Genomic DNA, 21007 nt, shown 5'->3' with positions numbered 1-21007 from the left:
CTGGGACTCTTTCTCTGTCTTCCTTTGGCTACCTCTTTCTCTGTGGGGAGCCCGCCCCCAATTTAGAACCCTGGGAAGTCCAAGTGGTTGCATACGGTCTTCTGCCGCTCCACCCCGCAGCTCCGTCGCGGGCCTGCGCCCTCCACACCCCTCCCACCCGCCCCCGCCAGTCAGGGCCACCCTCCGCGAGGCGCCACCTGCCCTGGGAGGCCTCGTGTGCGCCTGTGTGTGCCTTCTCCGCGTCCGAGGACGCTAAGCTCTCACACGTGGTGGCCCGAGATTCCTGGCTGGGCTCGCAGTTTAGGCGGGCGGCTCCGGGGAGGGCCCGGAGCCTGGTTGGATCTGGCCGCTCTTTCCTAGGAGGCCGGGGTCTATCCTGGCTGGCTGCTGGCCGCCAGCGAGGAGCTTGGGTATGGGGTGGGAGGAAGACTTGATTTATTTGCTTTCAACAAACGCCCCTCTACGGAAACACCAAGTACACCCCGAGCTTGCCCTGGGTGAAGAAAGCAGTGACTTCACCCCCACCCCCACCCTGCCGGGTTCTCAGCTCCCACCCATTTGAATTCCAGCCTCTTCGCATCCCTCTGTGTCTGCAACTGGAGCTGGACCCAGTTTTGTATTCTTAGCAAGTTTCGTTTCAAATGGGATTTCGGAATAAAACTGCTAGATCCTGCCCTACCCTTTTCTGGGATACACGTGGTGCTGCTCAGGTCCCTGGCCCCTCAGCTCCTCTCGCCAGCCGCTGTGTGTTTTCCAGGCTTGGGTGAAAAGCGAAGTCGTACAAGGCGTACAGCACGCAATCTCTGGACACCGGTTGCTCTGGCCAGCAGCCCGACTTTACCTGCTGGAGTACCCGAAAGCACCTGTCCCCGAGGGGGGGAATTGAGCCACCCTCAGTCCTGGGCAAGGGGAGTCATCACGGGCCTGGCTCAGGAGCCAGCCTCAAGAAATGGGGTTCCAACCAAGGAAACCTTCTCCACCGCCAGGCACCCGAGGTGCAGGGACCTTCTGCTGGTGGCCACCGAAGATGTCATCCAAAGATTTGGTCTATGAAAGGGCCGAGGACCGGGAGACCGGTCCACTGAGCTCCGTGCTTTCAAGGGCAGGCATTCTCCAGCCAGCCGCAGGCTGAGACCCAGCAACACGGTCGGCTCTCCTCCTTGACCGGAAAGGTCCAAGCTTTTTTATTTCTAGCTAGAGTCACTGAAGAGCCAAGTCCCAAATTTGTATTGCAGTTATGGATTGTGAGGAACCAGGGACCGCGAGAAAACAAAGGTGGTCCCGGGAAAGAGCTCATGAGAGTATAGCTCGGCTAGCTGTTCCCAGCACCTGACTCTGCAGTTCAAGGCCAGGGTGGGCGCTGAGGGAAGGTTGTGCATAGCTTGGGGAAAGGAGCAAAGGGCGAGTGCATCCCGCGCTAAACGCTCAGGCAGCGCTTTGCCGGAAACGCAGTGGCACTGAGGGCCCCGGACCCCACGAGGCGGTCTGCAGCTGAAGCCTAGGACAGCTGCCTGAGCAGGATGGAGTCTGGCAACCTCCTGTGATCAGAGGGAATATAAAATCCCGGCAAGGCCGGAGACCTGAGCGCCGGACCACCCAGCCCAAAGCACGGCCCTCGTTCCCAAGGCCCAAAGTTCTGCGCGAAAGGAGGAGAATTTTCATTTTCAACTAACTCAGTCCTCAAACGAAGGGGAAAAGAGTCCCGGATTAGCCGTCAGAAAATAAAAATAAGAACAAATGAGTTGTGAGAGACATCTGGAGGATGTGTGTGGGGGATGGGGTGGCAAGAGAAGGAGAATAGGTAAACAGCTCCCTTATCCAGAGCGAAACCAGCGGAAAGACCCCCAAATCCAGTCCCAACTGACAAGAGTCCTTCATCCCCTGCGCCCTCAGACACCCGTACCTTCTCCCACCCACACGGCTGGAAAACACTCGACTTACTTTAAATTTTATTTAAAATCTGAACACTCGATCATTTATTTCGTTTTGCAACCAAACAAGTAATAAATATTATTTAGCACTTTTTTCTTTTTACAAAAATAAAACAGATGATACACTCTGTGCGAGGGGCAGCGATCAGAGGAGGGACGTTATGTGGCAGACGCTGTGAAGCCCAATTACGACGCTGGCAGCGCCGCGGCGCTTTGCACGGACGCAGGAAGCACGTGGAGGAGTTTGTCATTTGTGTTAAACGTGGCAAAAAGAAACCAGTAAACAGGAAACCCGGCTTAGACTCGGGTAGGGCTGGCAGTCGCGTGAGCATACAGCTTAGCACGCACTTACCTCATCATTGATATTATATTTACACACCCAAGAAAGAAAAAATTAAAATGCCAACAGAACCCCCAAATAACCCAAACTATATTCACAGCAACGGCCTCCGAGTTCTGTCAAACTCTCAGGTATCAACCACCACAAGTGCCCCAGTCGGGTAAGGAACCCAATCACTTTGTGCTCGGAGACGGAAAGAATGGGGTGGGAGGGGGGAATTCTATTTTAAAATAACTAAAAACACCCGCTCCTCAAATCGCCAGTTTCAGGTTGTTCCAATCCACAGGTGGTTCTATACTGACCGTTTATAAAGTTAGTTTGTATTGTTGACAACGGGACAGGGACAGATTTTAAAACCACAAGCCTTAAACCAGTAAGACAGGGAGGACTGGCAACGGCTGTCAAACGGTGGTGGGTTTACCAGACACTGAGATTGGATACGACTGTAAGTGCTTCTGGTACCGAATGTCAGTTTCCAACTATCTCCTAGTCCCCGGCCCTGGGCCAGAGACGACCCTTGACCGCGAGGCCTGAACCCCACGGCCGCTCCGGGAGTGCTGCTCCCCGGAGTCTCCTACCCGCCAAGAAAGGAGGAAGGAGAGGAAGTCCCCAACGCTCCCCTCCCTCCCCATTGCCCCGTGAAACGAAGTGCAGCCCAGGCCGAGTGAGGCCGTGTTCCCCGGGAAATCAGTTTTTTAAATCGTCTCTTTTTGGGGGAGAAGAGGGATAGAGGAAGGGGTGCACATAGCGGTGCCCTCTTATAAAACGGTGTCTCCGGGCCAGCGCTGTTTAGAGAGGGCTAAAACCAGGTCGCTCCACTCACTCCCCCCAGTTTAGTGCGCGCCCCCGGGAGGTGCTGGAGTCCTCACCATCGCCCCCACCCTCAGCCCAAGGTCTTGAGCTTCTCCTGGGAACTGAGCTCCCAGGGCCCCGCTCCGGCCAGTCCTCGCTTCCCCTCAGCCTCCGGACCTCCCGCTCGCCAGAACGCTCCGGCGCCGGCCGGCTCACTTGGCGTCAGAGGTGAGGCGCGGCAAGCTCCCGGCGCCCATGGCCGACACGTGGTGGTGCGGCGGTGGCACCTGGCACATGCTACAGGGGCAGGGCATGCCGCCCCAGTGCTGGAAGCCGCCGCTGCCCCCGCTGCCGCCGCCCCCGCCACCCAGCGGGGCCGCCGCGGCTGCCGACGGAGATTTCAGGAGGCCGTGCGGGGGCCGAATGGAGCCGACTGACGACAACCCGGAGCCGGGCAGGGAGGCGCTGGACACCGCGGCGGCGGCGGCTGCAGCGGCGGCGGCCGCGGCTGCGGGAGGCAGGATGGGATGGTGCACCGCGGGGTGGTGCGCCGCGTGGGCGGCGGCCGCGGGGTGCGCAGTGGCGGCGGGCAGGGGCGCTGAGTGCGCCAGGCCGCCGCAGGCTGACGGGTGGAAGCCCGCGTGGTGGCCGCCGTAGATCTCGCTCACCAGTCGCTTCATCTCCTCCAGGGAGTTGGTGAGCATGAGAATGTAGTTGCGCGCCAGCAGCAGCGTGGCGATCTTGGAGAGCTTGCGCACCGACGGGCCGTGAGCGTACGGCATGACCTCGCGCAGCCCGTCCATGGCGATGTTGAGGTCATGCATGCGCTTGCGCTCGCGGCTGTTGATCTTCAGGCGGAGCTGCTGCAGCTCCGGCTCCGTCATCTGCTTCTTGTCCTTCTTGGTGGACGACGCAGCCGCCGACGACGTGGACGACGACGTGCTGGACGAGGACGACTTGAAGCCGCCGCCGCCCAGCTTGTCCCCGGGGTGCACGCCCGCAGCGCCCATGGCGCCGCGCAGCTCGGCGCTCAGCTCTGGCGGGCAGTCGCTCGGCGTGGACGAGGACACCGTGCCCCCTGTGAAGCCGCTGCCGCCGCTGCCCTTGCTCCGGGCCGGCAGGAAAAGGTCATCGGGCTCTGGCGACGACGGGCGGCTGGACACCAGGCTGGCGTCCGAGTCCATGGCCCCAGGGAAAGTCGCAGCTTTCGCACGGTCCTCCCGCCCTCGGCGTTCGGAGCTTCCACGCACACCTGAGGAGAGGAGAAGAAACAGGAGAAAGAGAGAGACCGAGATCGCAGCACTAAGTAATGAGAGGGAAAAGCTGCTCTCGCTCGCGCCGCAGCCGCGGGGTCCAGGAGCGGGGAGGGGAGTGGTCGCTTCGTGTCCACCTCGATATCTCTGGCCTTCCTTCCAGGCGCACGCAGGTACGCATAAGAAACCTGTTTCTCTCCCTCCCCACAACCTCCTCTCCGCTCTCATCCACAGGTTGTTTTATTCAGGGAACGGTGGACGTCCCTCAGTGAGGGTGGCATTCTAGAGGTTTTATGCCTTCAGTTAGGAATGAGGAGGCTGGATCTCCAGGGCTGGAATAAACGAGTGGCAAGTGAGCGTTTTTCTTTGGGGAAGGTGAGATCTAAATGGAGAAGTATTTATTTAGTTCTTCAAACACATCCATCTTATCTCCATCGACACCGCGAGTAAACACACGCACCCAGCGCCCGCGCGGGGCCCAGATTCCATGCGCTGCGCCCGGGGGCCGCGGGGAGCTCGCCAGCTGACTGTGACTTAGGCAGAAGGAGAGTGGTCGCCCCGACTTCTCGCTTTGGGGAGAAAGGGATGCTGCGGTGAGTGTGACGTGGGTCAGAACCTCGAAACCACTCAGAACTGGCAGGCAGAGGCGGGATCAGGGTCCCCTCTATTGGAGGTTCCTGGGTCGTGGCCGAGTTGAGGGGCATCTGTCCCTGGGATATAGACTGGGGCTGCTGGGAGGCGGGGACACTTACTGTGGAGGCAATTAGAGGAGCTCGTTCCCAAAAGCTGCAGTGGAGAACCTGGCTCCCGGCGCTGAGGTCGCGTCGGTCTATAATAAGCATCCGCACCTTTCCGGGCTCGGCTGGTTTTTATAGCCCGGTGGCGGCGGCGATCGCGGTGGCGGTGGCCACGGCGGGGGCGGGGAACAATGTGCGGGTCTAGGAGGGGCCTCGGCGCCAATGAACGGAGCCCGCGGCGGGGGGCGGGGAGGGGGTGCTGGGAAGCTGATGTCATCCGGGCTAATTCCGCTCAATGAAACTCGCGGGTCCCGGCACACGCCTCCTCCTACGTACAGCCAATGGGCGTCCGCGGCCGGAAGATTCTGGGGAGGGACTGGAAGAGGGACCGCGGAGGAAGCGTGAGAGGAGGCGGGGGGAGGAGCGCGGGCTCACCCGGGAAGTACAGAGGGCCGGTCGCGGTTGGGACCGCCGGAGAGAGGGAAAATTGTCAAATTTGTATAAAAATACATAGTCAGGCTGGGGGATGGGGTGGGCTGGGAGCTCTGCAGACAACCTAACCGATACCCGACGCGGTCAGATCTTTTGGGATGCGCGCGGGTAATCTTGGCGACTCAGGAGCTGGGGCTGGAGCCTCCTCCCTTGCTTTCTCTTTCTCTCTGGGTTCTGCGGTCGCTTGTGCCCATCTCATGGGTTTCATCAACACGTCGGCATTTGAGGCCCCCGATGTAAACGATGACATGTACAAATTGCCTACTTTCTCCGCACTCTGAGCGCTGGTATAGAAGGTGGCCGCTGCCGTGGCTCCGCGGGCGGCCGGTAGCGCCCCCACCTGGGGGCAGGGCCTTGCCAGGCAGAAGCCGTGGAAAGAAGGAAGGGAGCGACTCCAGAACTGTTTTGAAGAAATCAAAACCCTTCATAAAGTTGGGGATGGTGTAGACCCAGGGAAGAGTTCTTTCCGCACAGTAATCGCGCTAATAAGGGGCAGAGTCCAGTCCAGAGTTAATCAACCCCGTACCCCTTATTTATTAACAGGGGAGCCCGATGAGAGTATTTTCAGCAACATTTTTGTGGTGGTCAGCACGACACCGGGTATGGGGCAACGTTAGTCTGCAGAAAGACTGCTTAGGGCTGGACAAAGACTTCACGTTGTGCCAGACAGCGAGATCCAACCACTCGTGCCTGCATTCGTACACGTTTTACCCAGATCCAGAAACCCTTGACCAGCAGGAATCAAATCCGGTCTAAAGAAGCGCCTGCGGTAGTTCAGAGGTACTGACACATCTACCCATTTTATAAATGGGAAAATCGAGAGACGGTGTCTGCCGCAAGTCTACAGAAAAACTTGTTAACCCTTTACAGAGCAACCCTGTCTGGCTGAACTGCAGACTGCATCGTTGGTGGTTTCTTACGGTAGAAGCGGCCGCGGGTCTCTAACTTTTTCCCTGAGCTGAATCTCTCACATCCATAAACTTCGAGTACAGAAGTTTGTTTCGGCAGATCTCAGGACCTTAGACCTTGGTACTGCACACTCAGAAATATACCCCGCCCTCTCTGTGTCCTCTAGTTACTTCCGATATTTGGGAAATTTTAATTTGCATGTACGGCTTAAAAACAAGCAGACAGACAAACTTAGTAAGCAATTCGCCTACAAGTTAGTAAAGTTACAAGATAAGCAAATACAAAAAGAAACCCACAACATTGTTCCTAATTCCCTGGAAAGTTTATGGCAGAAAGCCCAGTGGGCTCTCCCCTTCGCCCCAATCTCGTGCCTTCTGGAGCATTATTTTTCTAATCCTCGTGTTTCCCAGCTGGCTCTGCAGCCATCCGTTAAATATGTATTTAAAACATGAAGAACTGAAGCGTGGAGATATGTTGTCCAACGGTTTTGGAGGATGACCCATAACCGTTCAATTAGGAGAATCTGTCACAGTGAGGAACACAGGGCGGGGAGTGGGCATCAGGAAAAGCTCGGTTACTTGAGGATCATTCCTTTGGGCCTCCTGGGCCACCGGCAATGAGGACAATCGCGGGGGTGTGAGCATTGGGCTACCAGCCTGGGCGTGGACTTGTGTGCACGCCAGTGTATCTAATAAACACCAGCAGGCACAACGAGCGCGCGCCTGGGTTGCAGCCGCTGAGGTTAGTCCAGCAGCCGGTGGCACGTGTCCCGGAGCCCCGATTCCTTCTTGTGTTACTTGCAACGGGTGAGGGTTCTGCATTCGGCGATCCGCCGGAGGGCGCGGTCTCAGGTTCTTGAAGCGCTTGCTCCAGTGACGGGAATTGGAAATCGGGGTGCAGATTGAGGGGGCTGCTCTGGTACAGAGCTAGTTTAGAGCCTGGGAAGGCAGAGTCCGGAGGCTTGAGAGCTGGCTTACTCGCCAGGTTCCCGCGAGGACGCCCACAAGGACAATCCAGGCTCCAGCCCCGCGCTACCGAGCGGAGGCAGCGGTGGTGGCTATTCTGGGGCTGTGCAGTGGGACCTCACGATCCTCACTCCCCAAGCCCGGAGCTCGGTCTGGCAACTCTGGGCTGCAGTCCCCTTCTCCAGGCAGCCTCCCCCAACATCCTCCTACCGCCAGAGTTGCTCGGGAAGTGGGAGCGGACTGTGTCCCCCTGGGTTCCTTTAGCTCAGGGACACATGGGTTGCTGGACGCAGCTCGCTGTGTCCCCGAGTTCTCCTACCCCTTCTAGGAATAATCGGAAACTAGAGCCGGGCCACTGGCGCTTGCCCTTGCGTCCTGGAGGCGTCCCGGCACTTGTCCAGTTCTTGCGCCCGGCGCCTGGTGTCCACATCCCGGAAGGGGCCCCGGCACCGCCGTTCCCACCCGAGCGCGCAGCTGGGCCGCAGCCCTTTACCGCGAAATGGAGCGCTCACTTGCGGAGGCTAATCGGCCCTGCTCCGGGAGTTCCTGGCTGGCTCAGGCTTCCTGGAGCTGTCGGCCTCCTCCGTCAAAACGGAAGACGTGTTTTTCCCTCTCCTTTGTGTTTCCCTCCCACAAAAGGCCGGGTGCGTGTCGGGGCCCGCCTTTGCTCAGCCGCCTGGCAGCCCGGGAGGAGCTTGTGCCAAAAGGACCGGGGCCGGCTAGCGCGGAGCTACAAGGGCGCAGACCTCCCACTGCTTCCCGGGTTCCTCCCCGGCCCTTCTTTTCCGTTCTTGCCTTTCCTCTCCCCGAGTTCCTGCGCACATTCAGGCAGCGTCTCGGTCCGGCTGCCAAGGAGAGCGGCGTCCTTGCCCAGGGCGGGCCAAGGCTGGCGGTGGGAGGCGAGGCTCTTGGCACCAGAAAAGAAAGAAAAGAAAAAAGCATTTCAGCCATTGCTCCTAGTCCGGAAACCAGAAGGAATGCGGAATGACCCCTTTTGGCGCCCAAACGATAAGACCCCCTCAGAAAGCAGAATTCTGCGAACAAATGACATCTGTCTCCCTTAAGAGACTCAGGTCCGGGAGTCGTCCACGGTCATCCCAATGTCCGGGGGCCCCAGCGCCAAGCACAGGGCCTGGCACATGGAAGTTGCTAGGTAAACACTTCTGAACACACACACGTGCAAATGTGCACGTGGGCTGGAGTGAAACGTGACCGTTAAATGCATGTAAATGTGGGCAAAGGTGCGTATTTATTCGGTGTACACAGTCAACCAAGAGGTCTGTAAACTAAAATGCTGGGCCTATGGAGCTTTAGAAAGATGGGTATCGAGCAATAGGTCCATCGAAGGACAAATGTGACCACTTAAAGGCGACCCAAGCTGTGCCAGGCACTTAGTGCGTCATGACAGACTTCGTCTCATTTCATCTCTCACTGACCCTCAGAGGGAGAGATTACAGACCCGAATGTCACTAGTGGGAAACTGACACAGAGAGGTGTGGACATCTGTCCAAGGTCCAGGGAGCAGAGGCGCAGGTCCAGGAAGGCAGCAGATGGTGAGGGAGGCAGGCTGTGGGCGTCAAGGTATCTTAGGTGTCTCTCTCAGCCTCAGCTTCTCATTCCTAAAATGGATGTCTAGAAACTACCTGTAACCTCTAAGGGTGTGTCTGCTAGGAGATTCCAAAGAGGGTGGGGAGGTGGAATAACATCCTCCCCTCGCAGTTTCTCTATTCTGCCAATACTCAAGGGTTTGCATAACAGTGAAGTGCTGAGAAACGAGCACCCCCTGCCCTGGCCTGGCTTGGGCTTGGGTGTCAGGTGAGCCTAGGCCCGCGGAAAATCCTGGAGGAACACTCGGGAGCTTGCGGGGAGGGGGTGCTGCCTGGGGAAGCTAAGAGGAAACACTAAACAAAAAAGCATCCAAACAGACCCCCAAACTAATAGTCCTTTTCCCCCCAGTCAACAGTCAACCCTTCCCTCTGGATCACCCCCCTTCGGGTAAAACCACCATGACTACCACCTGCCCCTAAGAATCTGCACCGTCGAAGTTAACCGAACCCCGAACCCCGCCCCCCCACCCCCCCTCACCCCCCGCCCGCCAAGTTTGGTGTGGAATGAAGTTGGGATAGGACTGGGGAGGGGACGGGGAACTAACTTTTATGACTCTCAGCTTATAAACCTTTATAGGAAAGGCACGTTGGTCCCATTTTACAGATGAAAATACTGAAGACTGGAGGGTTCAGCCTCCAGCCACCAGATCCCAAGTCCCACGGGCCTTGTGGCTCTGTCCTACACCTCATCCGCCCCCATCCCGTCTATGAAACACAAGGCACTCCCCTTTCTTCAAAAGATTAATCTGGAGTGTGGGGGATCAGGATGAACAAGCTGGGGAGCACCGGTGAGGGAGCCGCTGGTCGGGTGGGGGCCTAGCGTGGTACGGACACAGGGGACCAGGGAACCCCGACCGAGTCTAGGGCTAAGAGCCTCGGTAAGAGGAAGCAGCGGGCTTCTGAGAGGGACTCTTCTAGACTACAGGTGACAGCTCTGCGCCTCAGGTTTCTCCGAGACAGCAGGTCCCTGCACTCTGCGACTCCTCGCACTGCGCGCCGCTGCGGGGTGGACGCGCCGGACCTGAGATGGGCTCAGGCCGCTGCCCGTGGGCTTCGGGCCTCGCGGAGCCACGGCGGGAAGGGAAAGGAGTGCGCTGCGAGAGGAGCCACCGGGCCCCGACCACCGGACGACGGAGCGGCCAAGGACCGGGTAGGGCCGAACGTGCAGCCGGCGCGGGACTCCCAGCCACGTCTCCCGCCGGAGCCCCTAGCCGCGCACTGCGTTTGTGTGCACCGGAAAGCTGGGACCCCGCCGCGTGGGTGTGGGGCTGCCCGCCGGCGCCGCAAACTGGTCACCGCGCGGGACCCGCGGACAGCAACTTCTGCCCAATGGGGGTGAGCGGCAGAACTCTGGGCGCCCAACACTCGGCGCTCGGCCTCAGTCTTGGGTTTGGATAAATGGATGGGAAAGACAACCGCTCCTTCCCTTTCCGCTCTCTTCTTCTCGCTTCTGTGGGTCTTTGCTCCTCCCTTCCTCCCTTCTCCTTCTTTCTTATTTCTCTCCAATGTATCCATCTCAATTTGTGATTTCCCCTCGTTATTAAAATAGCACATGCCGGGCTCGAGAGAGCCAGGAACCTCAGGTGGACCCCCAACGCGCCCGCCCCTCTCCAGACACTTGGGGTCTCAGGACCCACAGCACCAACACTGGCATTATGTGGAAGCTCCTTAGAAATACAGATTCTCAGGTCCATCCAGACTGAGTGAAACTGAGTCTGAATTAACCACGGTGCCCAGGTGACTGGTGGGCACATTTGGGTTGGAAAAGTACTGCTCCAGATCTTTAGGGCTGGTCCTCAGGTATGCTCCTCTCCCCAAAGCTCTTGTGTCTTCCAGTTCCAGACATAGACCCTTCTGAGGGCTGACAAGGCTATTTGCTCGTGATTCCACAACCCCTCTCCAGCCATTTGAATAGCACTTGCTCCCATCACTTTGACCATCTGTTAAATAAAATTCAATAAGCATTCAAAGAACGGACAACTTTGAAATACAGAAAACAAGTCACCAGTAGTCCATCCTCCCTCCTCTCCACCAAGTTACTGTCAAGATTTTGGTGAAGGCCTTCCAGACTGTAGACAGGCTTTGTTATCTGCTTCTTTCATTTCTTAATGTCTCTTGGACGTTTTCCCACATTCACATGCGATCTACCTGACCCCTTTGCCATTATAGGGCTGCACTGTATGGATCCTCCCCTTCTTTGCCTGTCTAGCTCCGAAAAGCAGGTCAGAGCCGGAATCGCTGAAAAATGTTCCCACTGTGTGTGCCGTGTGGTGGGAGGACCACTGTGGTCAGGTGTCCTGGCTAACAAGTCAAGGAACGTGCCCCCTCCTGGCCCCAGCGGGGCTCTCTGCCAGGAGCTGACTCTCCTTTGAGCAGTTGCTCCCTTCAGGCAGGTGGAGTGAGAAGAACTGGTTCTCACTTTGCCTAGAGATGTGCAGGGAAGGAAGGGGGGAAGCTGAACCCACTCATCTGTGACTTGGATGGACTCAAAGGTGAATGTTTATCGTGTGAGCAGAGCTTTCCGAGGCTGGGACTGTGGCCAGGGCAGGACTCGAGTTCTGTGATTTGGGAACATGCAGGAGTTTTAGACATTCAATTTCTTTTTTCTTTTCCCCACTTCCAACAAAAAGATCATACACTTCTCGGTTGACTCTAAGGGTATGTCTAAGCAAAGAGGCTATTCTGTTTAGGCAGTATTTACAGTTTTCACTAAAAACGGGAGGAAGAGGAAGATAAAGATAGGAACCCCACCATATAAACTGGATTCCCCCTTCTTTGAAACATGTTTTGCATAGGTACTATATAGCACATGCTTAAAATAAAACTTAAACCAAATAGTCCAAAGGGTATTGATTAAAAGTAAGTCTCCTTGGTACAATCGATCTCCTCCAGTACCTCAGCGGCAACTATTGTTACAGCTTCTTGGATATTTCAGAAACAGTCTTTGAATGTATATACATGTAAAGATCTCTCTCTTTCTCTTATTTTTTTAATCCAAGTGGTAGCACACTCTGATCTCTATTTTGATTTTTTTTCCTGAATAGAGAACATTCTCTACCTTACAGCACACACACACACACGACCACCACCACCACCACCACCACCACCGCCAGCAACAACAGCAACAACAGCAACCCACCACATGCCTGCAGTACACACATTTACCATACACCTGCTCCTTGAACACCCTGGGAACCTCCTCCCATTCTAAATGAGGACCCCTCATCTTGATACCTAGCATAACAGCATCAGAATCTGGGCACACTCGCTCCTGATGGTACTTTCCTTGCTTCCCTCAGTCACAAAGAAGTTAGGACACTCGGAGCCCCAGATGTTGAGAGATCAAGGAGCTCCCTGCACTGAGTAAGCTTCTCCAAGGTGTCCCCAGAATGGTTCATTTAGCCACTGCCTGAAACTTGCAGGTGAGTCCATCTTTTTTTCTTATTGTAATTGCAAACTCTATAGTATGTCTTCTCTCTTATCTGGATGGCAATCAGAGAGATCTAGACAGACATACCTTAAAGAATATATAGAAGACCACAGGATGAATCTAATTAGCTACTGTTATTTTTTTGTACTTGTTGAATAGGTAATAGTCATATAGTTCAAAATTTAAAAGCATATAATGAAAAGTTTGCTTCCCACTCCTGTCCCCCAGCCACCAAGTTTCCTTAGTCGTAGTGTCTTGTTTATCTTTCCAGAGGTATTCAAGGTAAATCCAAGCAAATATAAATATATATATACTGTGTTCCCCTTTTTATACAAATGGTAACATACTACACATACTGTTTTCTCTACCTTGCTTTTTCCAGTTAATATCTTAGAGATTGCTTCTTTTCAGTGTATTAAAAACTTTTTCCTTTTAAAAAAATTACATCTCTGTAATATGGATGTACCACAATTTATTTAGTATTGCCCTGTTGAAAGACAAATTTATATTGTTTCTAGTTTTTTACTGTTACCACAATGCTGCAATAAAATACCTTGTAAATTGTCATTTGCATATGTTTAGTATATCATAAAGGTAAATCCCTAGAATTAGAATTATTAGGTCAGAAAATCTGTGCATTTGTAATTTTGATAGATGTTGCCAAATTGTCACCTAAGTGTTGTTCCAGTTTACGTCGCAATGCAGAAGAGAGATTGCCTGGCTAAGAGCTAATTTAACTGCTCAACTTTTATTTTCCTGAGTGCAGGAAAAATGTGGTCACTAATTTGGATGTTAGAGTGGGTGACAAGCTGACTGCTGTGACTCTACAGGATAGAATAATAAAATGTCATTTCCTCCTTCTAAACATCAAGCTACAAATTATAATAGATTTCAACATCTGGTACCATTTCCTAATCCTTCCAAAGGTTTACTAATGGCTTTTCCAAATAGTTGGGCAGAATGGCCCAAGGGTGCCAGTGCACTGTACCTGCTGAGGAATATTTATGTTTGAGCATAGAATGCAACAGATATGTATTGGGCTTCTTTCCTGTGCCATGAACTGTCCTAGGTGCCAAGGGTCCAGTATCTCTGCTCTCAAACATGTTAACAAAAGTAATTACTATCATGATTATTATAATTTCTTTTGATTCTTTCAACAGCCCTATAAGGTGGTTAGAGTAGGGTGTGCATGACTAATCCACTGCCCCCCACCAAGTCATATTGTTGTTCCTCCAAATCTGCTCCACTTTCTGTGTAGAACTTGTGGTTGGGCACATGGTCACCTAGAATAAGGACTACATTTCCCAGCCTCCTTTGTGACCAAGTTCTGGCTAAGTGGTTATAAACAGATGTGGTGTGTGCAACTTTCAGAGGTGCCCTTCCAGCGAGGAAGCATATCCTTTTCATTTCATTCTCATCTTCCTGCTAGATGGAGTCCCTACATGTCAGTCAGTGATGGAAGAACTATCTGGACCATGAGGTGGCCATGGGACCACATATGAAAGAGGTTTATGAGAGAAGGAACCTGGTACCCTGACAGTAACATAGGGTGCCAGATAATACCCGGGACCAATCCTCTGGCTTCTTAGATGAGAGCAAAAACCCTTCTGCTTTGTTAAATCTGTTGTTATATTGGGTTTTCTGACACAGCTAACCTGAATCCTAAGCAAAGGTAAGGGACTTTTGAATGCTGAGTGGGGCACTTTTGGAGGTCCGAAGAGGAATCTCTCCACTGCAGATGTCTTTGTTATATCAGTTGAGCCTGAATCCTAATTAATACCCAGAGCAGAATCACAAGACTCGAGACTTAAGGTATTGCCACATTATGAGGCCATCATCCCTTTAGAGGAGGCTCTAAGAGAAGGGTGAGTGGACATATCCTGGTCTCACCTGTATCATTCAGGAAGTGGTGATGGTCATGACTCACTCTGGGCAGCTTCTGTAGCACTCAGCGTAGGTCTCAGTTGTCCCTGCACTCTTCCCCATAGTGCCTTTTCATTTTATGCTATTTGCCTATTGAATTTGGATATAACCAAGACTTCTGTGGCAGACAGCGTTGATGCCCGCCCAGATCTCCCTTTCACCATTTCTATGCACCCCTTCAGTCTCTGGTGAGCTTTTACTTTCTATGGCCCGCATCTCCAACTCATCTTTGCAGGACTTCACTTGGACTCCTGGAGCTGCTTTGCGGAATGTGGGGAGGGCCCACGTGCAGTGGTGGCACAAAGCTTCCTAGCTCTGGTTCAAGACAGCTCCACGACATAAGTTTTACCCTAGAGATGCCCTCTGGACTCAAGTGGAAGCCCAGACTCTTTAGGACTTTGGCTTGAGATGTCAGCCTTTCTTGGCTTTCTCCTCTGTCCCGGTTCACAAACACCCTTCCTAGCTTCCGCTGGGAACACTGCTTTGGTAAATTACTTAGCCATGAACCCTCATCTCAGCCAATAGCAGCATCAACATAGTTCTCCCTCATGTAGCAGTCTGTGTATAGCATCCCTTGGCCAGACTCTATCTTGTTGCTTTGTCATCCTCGCTTGTGATGCATTCTCTCTCTTGTGTTGATGGCTGCCCTGGCTCCATCATGCCTGCATTCTGGTCAGCAGGAAGGAGAGGGGAAAGTGGAGGCCACAGCACCTCCTTTGAAGGTAGGTCTCAGAGGCTGTAGGCAGCACTTCTGTTTACATCCCATTAGCCTCTCTTAGTCACATGGCTACACAGGCAAGTGAGGCTGAAAAATGTAGTCTTTAGATGAAGGGCCAAGGGCCCCCAGTGAGAGCCCATTAGGAGCTCTCATGCTAGAGGAAATAGATGAGAATGGATATTCGGGACAACCAGCCATTACTGTCACATTTAGGAATCACTACCTGAAATGCTAGGAGCTAAAATTTTTCTCCTGCCACGGATGTTTGACTTACTTCAGCATTACACCTTTGGCTGCCATGACAAATTCCAAGGAGCTAGTTGTGAATGCCTTGAAGCTGGGATGATGTTTCTGGAAAAGGCCTGGGAGATCATCTCTATCCATCAGCATAGTTATGGGGGTCCTGGAACCCTGACTGATAGAGAACTACAGGGGTCCCCATCTCTTTGGTTTTGTCAAAGGTGAGAGTCAGTGAAGAAATGCAGAACTTCAGAAGGTAGAGTTTAGTTTCCTGAGGACCAGAACACTGCAAGGGGGAAATGCAGACATTCATTCCAAAGGCCAGATAGGGGATGGATTCAGGAATGGGTCCTATTTGTCATGGAGGGTTCCGCAGAGGCCTTCTCAGCCCTGCCCATGTTCTGGGTAGTTTCTCTCAGGGAGCACGATCTAGCCTTTGCTTTCTGAGGGCCTTGCCTGTTGTCCCTTGTTGGAATCTAGAGGTGGTACTTTTGTCCCCCTTGCGGTTCAGCCACAGCGAGGCACCTACTGCCTGCCAAAACCTAGGGGGGCTGGAATATGGGTGAACACCAGGAGGATTTCTTGTCCCTGTTACTTCCACTGGAGGGAGAGTAGATAAAAATTTTCTAAGTTGCCGAATTAGGATAAAAATCCATGAAGTCCACCATGTACATGGAAGAATATAAGTCTGTTTTGATTTCAAAATTGGTCTCATTGTTCCCTGACAATATCTAAATCATGACTCACCACCCCATTCAATCACTGTGCTCACCAGTATTACTCTTGCCTTAACTGCAGAATACGAAACCAAGGAGGGTGACACCAAACCGAAATCTAACTGACCATCCAGCCCATTTATCAGCCTCTGGAAAGGAAATGGAAGAGGAGAGTCCAGATTTGAGGTCATGGGATGGCAAATGGAGAAACAGGACAGGAGAGAAGAGGACTCAAGCAGCACAAAGAGACTTCCCTGAGTTGAAAGGAGACCACCACAGTTTTCTTTAAAATAATTCATTGATTTTTTTCCCCCCTGATAATAGAAATAATGCATGGTCCTTGTTAAAAATTTGGAACATACAGGGTATTATAGCTGTAGAAAACTTGGAAAATGCAGAGTGTTATGGTAGTCCAGGTGAACGAAAATAAGGACCCTGTCATGAGCTCCATTGTGTTCATCCAGATTCCTGTGTTGAAGTTCTAACCTCTAGTACCTCAGAACGTGACTGTATTTGGACATAAGGTCTTCAAAGAGGTAATCAAGTTGAAATGATGTCATTAGGGTGGGCCCTAATCCAATATGACTGGTGTCCTTATAAGAAGAGAATAGGACACAGACACACAGAGGTAAGACCACGTGAGGACACAGGGAGAAGTCAGCCATCTGCAAGCCCAGGAGAGAGGCCTCAGACGAAACCGACCCTGCTGACACCTTGCTCTTGTACTTCCAACCTCTAGAACTGTGACACAATGACTTTCTGATGTGTAGGCCACTCTGGTACTTTGCTATGGCAGTCTTAGAAGACTGATATAAACGCCAACCTTGGGCAGTGGCAGGGATATGGAGAGAGGAGACAGATGGAAAACATCCTTAGGAGGTAAAGCTGGCTAGCCTTGGTGACTGACTCCATGTGGACAGTAGAGGTGCAGAGTAGTCTAGGATCTTGGGTGGCTTGATGGATGGAGGGTGATCCCAACCCATCAACAGACATGGAGACTCTACGTGGGAGAGTCAGTGTTTTGGAGACGTTGAGTTGGAGATGCATGAGGGACACCAGGGAGGCTGGCCAGTGGCCAGCTGAGAGTATCTATCAGCCAGGGGTTTGAGCTAGAGGGCTGGAAGGGAGCAGGACAGCACATCAGTGTGAGTGGAAGTCATTCTGCAAGTAGATGAGTTTCCCCAGGCCCAGAGCCACCGGCAGAGGACAGGCCCTGGGGAGGCCGACATGTATTTCCATCTGTGACGAAGGGCCCGTCATTTATTGTGCTGATGGCCTGCATCGCAGCTGTTCACGTTTATTAGGTTGATTCCAAAATATTGTCTGCCTCCCCTAATTTCTCTTTCAACCCATTGTTTACAAAATTCCCAAGATGGCACAGACAGACTACTCCCCAAATGCTAAATTGGTCAAATTAGGGGGAAGGCTGTCTCTTTAACCTACCCCTGTGATTATGTGGTACATATGGTGCTTAGCACGCTGGCTTCCGGGCTCCACCATATGTGCAGGTAAGTGTGGAGCTGGGGGGCAAACAATGGACCGGTTCACTTTTAGCGGTCAATGTTACTACTTCTTTGTACTCCCGCTGGCCTCTTTCCTTTAAAAATCTTTTATTTTGAAATATACATATTAATGTGTGTTGGAAGTGTGTGCAAATGGAAATAACGATCTCGTCTAAGAATAACGATGTTATGAATGTTATTGTGATTGTCGTATTGATGGTTATAGCCCGCAGGTACCGCAGCGTTACTATGCGCCAGGCACTACACTGCAGTGGCTCTCATGTGCTACAAGTATGTAGCTTTCCACTAAGACGTATGGTTCTTAAAGTATGGAGGATACCGAGTTTTAAATGAATTTCCTGTTTAAAAGTGCAGGCTCTGCATCCAGGCTGCCTGGGTTAGAATTCCGATTCCTGCACTTACTAAAGGAGAGCCCCCGGGGCGGGCAACCTAACCTTCTGTGTCAGTTTCTTTTTCTGCGAGAGAGGATCTTCACAAGATTATTTTGAGGGTCAAGTTTGCTAATATGTGGAAAGCACCTCGAACAAGGCCTGCCACATAGTAAAAGCTCAGTGGATGTCAGCTGTAAATGCTCCTCACAGATGAATATCCCAGGAGTGTTTGTGTGACTCAACATTGTCGTTGGGAAACAAACAAACATATCTTTATAATCAAGAGTCAACATGATTATCTTTGGGACGCGGGGTTTCATCTAAACCCAAAGGTGTCATATTTGTCTGATCCTCTGGACCATGTAACATGGATATGGACATCTAATATGGAACATCTGCACCGACTCGCTCTTCTTCTGTGCTTTTCCAGGTACCGTTAGCCAGTCCACCATGCTGCGTTCAGGCTTGATCAGCTACCTGTGTGTTTCTGTGTGAGATGTCACCCCCTTCTTTGAAAAGAATGTGTCTATGCCAACTCCTTAGCATGACCTGTTTGGGATTCCAGCAGATTTCTTTAAGTTATTTCCCAAATGGTGTTGTCACCATTATCCCGTTTTTAAATCATTCAGTTTCATTTTTAGAAAGTTCTCCAAAATCCCTTACTAAGCAGAAGATTTTTAAGGGTGGAAAATGCCTTACTAAGACATTTTATTAAGAATTAAAAAATAACGAAGCAAGTAGAGATAAAGAGGGAGACTAATTTAGAAACCTGGCATGATTGCTGTTAATTTGTTGACAACGTGGGGTTTGTGGGGGAAGGGACATGGTGGAGGGAGTTGGCAGGGCACGGTGGCATGGCCAACTCGACCAGGCCTTGCATTCATGGGGTAACAGCTGAACTAAGTGTTCAGAGTGAACACATCAAAGACTGTAGTCTTTGAGATACCATTTCTTCTATTCCATGATGTCAAAGGTGGCTGCAAATATACCCAGTGCTTTCTGGGTGGCATTGTTTAGGATACTGGCCCCAGCAGATGGCCCCAAATGCACCTCAGCCTGGTAGAGCAGGGACCACATGTGATGGTGTATAGTCTTCTCATTAGCAAACAGAAAAAAAAAAAAAAAAAAGGCCAGGATGAGAAAGGAGAGAGATGAAAAGAATACACAAAGATATTTACATATTTACATTGTCTCCCTCGCATTTCAAATTCTCCTTTAGCTGAAGTGTCAGTGGGCTTGCTTTTCTCCTTCTGTTTGTATGTTTACTTGTGCTAAATAGATTATGGTAATCAGGCACATAAATGCATGCAACTGTTATTATGGCATTTTAATCACAGAGTTTTTCACTGGAAGCCTTCATTAGAATTCTCATAATCTTACTTGTTAGTGTAACAAACAGTAATAAATGCCAAGGAGCTTGGATTAAGGCAGAGGCATCCAGACTTTAAAAGAGGAATATGGAAATGTTGTCAAATCTCTGCATTACTTATTGAAATGTCACATAAACAGTGCAGGACTCTAAATATCTTACTCATTATGAGGATAGGGAACCAGGCAACCTGAAGATAGTAATTATGTCTCTCTACTGAGCACTACAAACGTATGCCTTACACAGATGCCTCCTAACCCTTGTGAAATAACTGGATGGTCCCGATACACAGTCCTGGCCATAATTTGTTATTGTTAAAATTGGAGAAATGCATTATTACATAATTTCATTTATTTTATGCTTTACGGTTAGTATGTGTGAACACGAATCAAAACTTCCTAATTCTCATTATCTTTCAATTTGTGTGTGATTGTTTGGAAAATTGGTAAGAAAAACTTCAGTTCTTTTTTTTTTTTTTTTTGAATGAGCGATATCATAGCCATGTGCTTGAGAATAAGCCATTCTTTTGGAAAATAGTGTGGTCTGGCAAACAGGTCTAAGCATTGGACACAATAGGTGATCATCCTGACCTTGTTTAAGCCCAGAATTTAGATGTGGCGATGTTAAGTTCTGGGGGTGACTCCCTATTTCAGCCATCCACTGTTGTGTGACGAATGACCCCAAGACCCAGAGACTTGAAACAATAACAACGTATTATTTCTCATGACGCTGTGGGCTTACCAAGCAGGTCTTCTTCTGAGATGCCGGGATAGCTAGAGGGTCCAAAACGGATGCTCAGCTGGGACTGTTTGGCACAGGCCTCGATTCTTTTCTACTGAAGCATCTCCACATGGCTGCTTAGGGTTCCTCACCGCATGGGGGCTTGGTTCAAAGAACAGCATTTCAAGAGGAGATAGCAGAAGGTGCAGACCCCTGATGGCTCAGCTTCATTGGTTACACTATGTCACTTCTGCTGCATTCTGCTGGTCAAAGTGAGTCACAGGCCGGCAAAGCCTCAGTGTGAGAGGGTGTGGGGACAGAGTCCCAGGGCGCAGTTTTCAGGCTCTTGGCCTCACGTGGAAAGCTGCTACCTCGGTTATTAGATGGCCATCAGCTGTAATCAGATGGCCATCCACTGTGGCTGGGTGACCATCAGCTGTAACCAGTTAGCCATTAGCCACCAATATAACTGCAGTGGCTAGCCTAGGGGGTTGCTTGGTTGGTTGGTTGGCAGAGGAGCAGATGGCAGATTGAGGATCGTGTGGCTCCTGCTTCCTGTGTCTCCAACCCAGCTGCCAGCGAGACTATAGTGGTATGACTTCCCTATCTATGTCTCCTTGGTGTTCTTTCTGGCCTCACCATGTCCTGTGAGTCCCTGCATTACAGAGGGGACCACGCAGGGCCTGCATCCTGGGAGGCGGGGCTCATTGGGAGCCATCTTTGGAGACTGGCTTCCACACTGCCACAGGCAGGGGCCAGCTAGGCTGACTTCACCATCACCTCAGTCTTAATGTTAACTCTTTCCTGTCTACATGTGGGAGTGAAAACAGGGGAAGCTTTCTTCTCAGAGACTGAGCCAAGGAGCCAGCTTTCTTTACTTCCTTTCCTTCTCCCAAAGAGCTCTCACCTTGCCATGTCCCTTGAGGTCCGACTCACAGTCACCTCACCAGTATAGCTATCCCTCATGGGTG

The 21007-nt window shown here is 51.7% G+C and overlaps 1 protein-coding gene across 1 annotated transcript; it reads right to left on the bottom strand.

The window, feature by feature from the left end:
- Positions 1–1964: 1964 nt before the first annotated feature.
- On the bottom strand, positions 1965–8236 carry OLIG2 (oligodendrocyte transcription factor 2). The gene is made up of 2 exons (XM_033121323.1): positions 5068–8236; positions 1965–4317 (listed from the first exon to the last, which is right to left on the bottom strand). Exons 1-2 carry the CDS (start codon positions 5328–5330, stop codon positions 3276–3278), a joined length of 1305 nt encoding a protein of 434 aa, XP_032977214.1. The 5' UTR covers positions 5331–8236; the 3' UTR covers positions 1965–3275.
- Positions 8237–21007: the final 12771 nt, after the last annotated feature.

This window comes from Rhinolophus ferrumequinum, chromosome 2 (assembly GCF_004115265.2).
Source record: "Rhinolophus ferrumequinum isolate MPI-CBG mRhiFer1 chromosome 2, mRhiFer1_v1.p, whole genome shotgun sequence".
In the NCBI taxonomy this organism is placed as follows: Eukaryota; Metazoa; Chordata; class Mammalia; order Chiroptera; family Rhinolophidae; genus Rhinolophus; species Rhinolophus ferrumequinum.
Note: the sequence above shows the minus strand (reverse complement) of the source record. Positions and strands in the feature narration are given on the sequence as shown.

Coding starts and splice junctions, on each gene's coding strand:
- OLIG2 (XM_033121323.1), bottom strand. CDS start 5,330: ATGACATCAGCTTCCCAGCACCCCCTCCCCGCCCCCCGCCGCGGGCTC. Junction 4,318..5,067: donor TCCTCTAATTGCCTCCACAG/TAAGTGTCCCCG, acceptor TCTCCTCTCCTC/AGGTGTGCGTGGAAGCTCCG.